Source organism: Rhagoletis zephyria, unplaced genomic scaffold (genome assembly GCF_001687245.7).
Source record: "Rhagoletis zephyria isolate East Lansing unplaced genomic scaffold, Rhagoletis_zephyria_1.1 Rzeph_scaffold_20494, whole genome shotgun sequence".
Classification (NCBI taxonomy): domain Eukaryota; kingdom Metazoa; phylum Arthropoda; class Insecta; order Diptera; family Tephritidae; genus Rhagoletis; species Rhagoletis zephyria.
In genome coordinates, this window is record NW_016177552.1 from 4,053 (window position 1) to 8,437 (window position 4,385).

Consider the following 4,385-nt stretch of genomic DNA (forward strand, 5'->3'; position numbering starts at 1 on the left):
TAATTTGACACCTCACTTTCGAAAATCGAACAAATGGTGCGGATCTGAGGGCATTGATTATTAAATAACTTCAGTTTTATTATTTAACAGGTGGCATTTCTTTCGAAAAAGTAAAAATTCATTGCACATCTACAGCCCAAGCCCCTTAATTTGACACCCCATTTTTAAATATCGAACGAACGGTGCAGATCTGATGACCTGAACAAAACTTCCCTTGGCGTATTATATATGTATATAGATACTGTAGTATTTGTAAGGTATGCAGATTTTTTTTCAAATTAGCTAAATATGCGGTATTGGAATATTGAATTAATTCACATTTGAGGAAAGGGCGCTATAGTAGACTTCAGTTATAAAATTATAAATTAAATTTCCATGAGAAAGTCGATACTTTACATATCCTCTAATTATCTTCTAAAATATTTTAACTAACACCCACACTAAAAAAGAAAATATGCTTATAGATCGATTTTTTTAAGCTCTTTAAATATATTTTATAAATGAGGCCATACGAGTTTTGGGGTTACAACACAAAAATACTTTTAAGGCACAGTGAGGCACGTCGGGTATTGCTAGTATATAAGTATCTATATAGATGCCAATAACTATGTATCATTTTTCGCCATAAGTACGATATTGATAGCAAATGTAGCTGTTAGCATAAGCGGTTCCAGAAATAAGCGATATGAGAAGCTCAATTTGTATAGGAGGTGCCATGCCCCCTTTTACATTGTAAAATTTTTCTTAATGTATAAAGTTTGAAAGCTTGATTTATATGGTGTTTGTTAAAGCATGAATCATATTTTTATAAAAATATAACAAAAAAATTTTAGCTTGAAAAACATTGTAAATATTAAAAACAAAGCACCATTCATCCACTTGATTTATTTATATAATTTTATAAAAAAATCCAAACAAATTCCACATTTTCTTTTTAATATTTGTGTGCCTTTACCACTTAAGTGAATAGCCTGGTGATAATAATCAGACACTTATCTTTTCTATCTCTTTTATAATCAGAAAAGATAAAGGAGAAATGCCTGTAATTAGACCAAGGGTATCCGTTGGACAGGTACTCATAGCTCTAGTGATGGCCACGCGGACCAGTCGGTGCTGCTTGCTCAAGGTGGTACCCGCGTTTACTTGCTGAGCTTTTGGCCACAAGCCAGTGAGTGCCGCATATGTAACAATGGACTTTACCACCGTATTGAAAGACAAATGCATAGTTTGGGTGATATTTCCCAATTAGTAGCTCTGATCCAGTACTCCATGAACTTACAGGATTTTACACGAACTTGCAGGAAGTTGCAGCAAAAATGTTCCCGTACTCCAAAATCCTCCAAAATCCTGTAAATGAGAGCGACTTTTGGAGAGTTGTGTAGAGAATGAAGTTGCAAGATTTTACCCGAACTTTTTCTTCTGGTAAAATCATGAAAAGTGTCAAGCAATCACTGGTTGACGTTTTTGCAGGAAAAATGTTTTTTTTTGTTCCCGTACATTTTGTTGCTACTCACTTTTTACTCTCACTTCAGAGAGTAATTTTGCTGTTTGACAGTTTTACAGGATTTTTCACGAAAAGTATTGGATCAGAGCTTTTAACATGTAGTCTCGTGACAGGCATAAAACGGGCCTTGGTAGCAACATTCGAGGGATGTGGGTTCTAATTGAGCCTTTTGTCCGGATTCGTATTGAAACAGACATAATTAATGCTTCCGTGCCACATATCCGTTTCATAATTTCACAAAGTTCCACGTCATTTTTTCAAACATCATCCACGTTCCACAACTTGACTGCTGAACAGCTGTTTCAATTGTTTTGTTTACATGGAGAAAAGTGTGATAATTGCCAATTCAGCCGCTTCGTGTTTGATTGATAACCAAATATTTTGCGGAAAGTAATAAAATATTCGCCTTGCTATGACAATTCTAATTTGCATAAGTGACTTTGCCAAACATCAAGAATTCTTAGAGATTGATAACAACAATAACATAATAACAGTGCCAAGAAAATCACTGTGGAGGCGTGTGAAATCGTTGCGTGCATCTAACCAATCCAATGGTGGTGATTATGCACAGATAGATAACAGTGCACGTACATTGCGACGTTTATCGATAGAAATTGATGGCATCAACGCCTTCTACCTCGTGCGTGAACTACACTTGTTTACCCAATTTCGTATGCAACTTAGCACGAATCCTGCATTACGTGACGCTGATATACTTTGGCTGCAACTCCGACCTCCAAAAAAGGAAGTTATCGACTACAAATGGTAAGTAAGCAAAACACAAATAAATATTTGGATGCAGCAGCAATCCTACGTACATATGATTGATTAAAATCGTTTGCCTTCAACCACAGGAATCGTATTCTGTCCCATACATTATGGGAGCGCATTGAGGTGGAGTATCTAATGTCATGGCTATCTACACTGGGTGGCGGTTACTCTGCACTTGGCGAACAATTTACCAGATGTGTAAGTTTTAAAGCTTACATGTATTGCTTTGATTATTTACGAGTGTACTTCTACCACAGGCGGAGGTTGCTGGTAAAATATCTTTACGACAACTACATATTGGTCTACGAGTAGGTGATCCATTCCTTCAGGCACGATGCAAATTGTATTACAGTATCTCACTGATACAAACCGGTCGTCTAAGACAAGCTAAATATATTATACGTGAACAATATAAATTCGCTAGAAAGCAAAAGGAAGTGGATGGACGCTTGGTAAAAATGTGCCAAGGCATTTGGTTGCGTCTGCAGTACGAGTATGGAATGCGCTTAAAAAGCATAAAGCATTCACCAGTCTCCTACATTAGTTCAGGGGATAAGTGATATTACCATCGAGGGTTTTTGATTTTTGATTTTGGTTATGCCTATGAAAAAGTATTTTACTAACACAATGTAATGCTTGAGTTTTGTAAATGGGTTTAAAGTTCAGTAATTGTATTAAATATTACACCAATTTAAATACATATGTATATATGTGCATCCAGGTTTGGATTATAACTTTTAATAGAAATATGAGGAAAATAATGCAAACTAGAGTTGGGTACTTTAATTCTTTTAAGTGAACCGTTCCGTTGGTTGTATTTCGTCCACCTTAGTAAACTAGTTCCTTAAACAAATTTCAATTATTTTTAATATTATACATTCTACAAACAAAACAAAAACTTAAATATTGCTGTGCAATATCATTAAATCAGAAAGCTTATTTGATTTTAGAAGCATAATATTTGCAAAAAAACTGGTTAGCATGAACTAGTTCTTTCGTTCATTGAGATGACCTAGTTCTTTAGTTAAAATCAAACAAGCTTTCTTATTTAATGTTATTGTACAGAAATATTTAAGTTTTAGTTTTGTATGTAGAATGTGTGATAATAAAAGTAATTGAACTTTGTTTAACATAAAATTCGTCAATTAAATTAAATGAACTAAGGAACTAGTTCACTAAGGTGAACGAACTACAACTAAACGGTTCACTTAAAAGAAGTAAAGTGCCTAACTCTAATGGGGCTACACGATGGTTCGTGCCAAGAATATATGGATTGCGATCCAAAATAAGAAATAGCACGGAAAAATTTTGTTCAATGAAGTGACCGAACAAGTGAACTAGTTCTTTAGCTCATTTAGCCAGAATTCTCATGCACAGGCCTCGTACGAGATAATGGGTTCTTGCTATCTACGATAATTCAAGATTATTCTTTTTTTCTAACAAAAGATTTATACGTACACACATATTCATAAAAGATTAAAACATTTTAGCAGCGATGTTAAGACTGTCCATAATTCACGTGATGCCCTTTTCCAACCTTTTTGACTCTTCGCCCCTTTTGTGATTCGTGGTAATGTATGCTTTTTCTAAAATATTTGCGTGCAGTACTTTTTGTGGCCTTCTATTAAAGGTGGCAGTTCAATCCAATATAAAAAAAGGTTTTTCTAATAGCGGTTGCCCCTCGGCAGACAATGGCAATGGTATTTCTTCAGCTTCTCATAAACATACAATCGCCGTTTGTAGTTGGCGTAATATTACTGTAGGTCCCTCCCCTGTGTGACAATATCAAGGCGCACGCCACAAATCGGAGGAGAAGCTCGGCCAAACACTAACATACATATGTGTAAGCGCCAATCTATTATTATTAATGGTTTCCGACGCTCTATAAAATTGTATGTGGGTTCCATTTCGTACGCGGAAAAAAGTTCGTCTGAGTTTGGAATACTAGGGCACAAAACTTCTCTGAATTCTTAAACGCGTTAATGCTAAGCATCAGTCTCTTAATTATTTCTTAACCACTGGTGATCCAATTCGCGCAACTTTATTAAAAATTGGCGCTTTTTTATGGCTGTGCATATGGGGTATTACTAAATGTCATGACTTAGAAATA

At 35.3% G+C, this 4,385-nt stretch overlaps 1 protein-coding gene across 1 annotated transcript; it reads left to right on the forward strand.

The window, feature by feature from the left end:
* Positions 1-1,738: 1,738 nt before the first annotated feature.
* On the forward strand, positions 1,739-3,561 carry LOC108380830 (uncharacterized protein F58A4.6-like). The gene is made up of 3 exons (XM_017637229.1): positions 1,739-2,269; positions 2,359-2,473; positions 2,533-3,561. The coding sequence occupies exons 1-3, from the start codon at positions 1,917-1,919 to the stop codon at positions 2,833-2,835; spliced, it is 771 nt and encodes a 256-aa protein (XP_017492718.1). The 5' UTR covers positions 1,739-1,916; the 3' UTR covers positions 2,836-3,561.
* Positions 3,562-4,385: the final 824 nt, after the last annotated feature.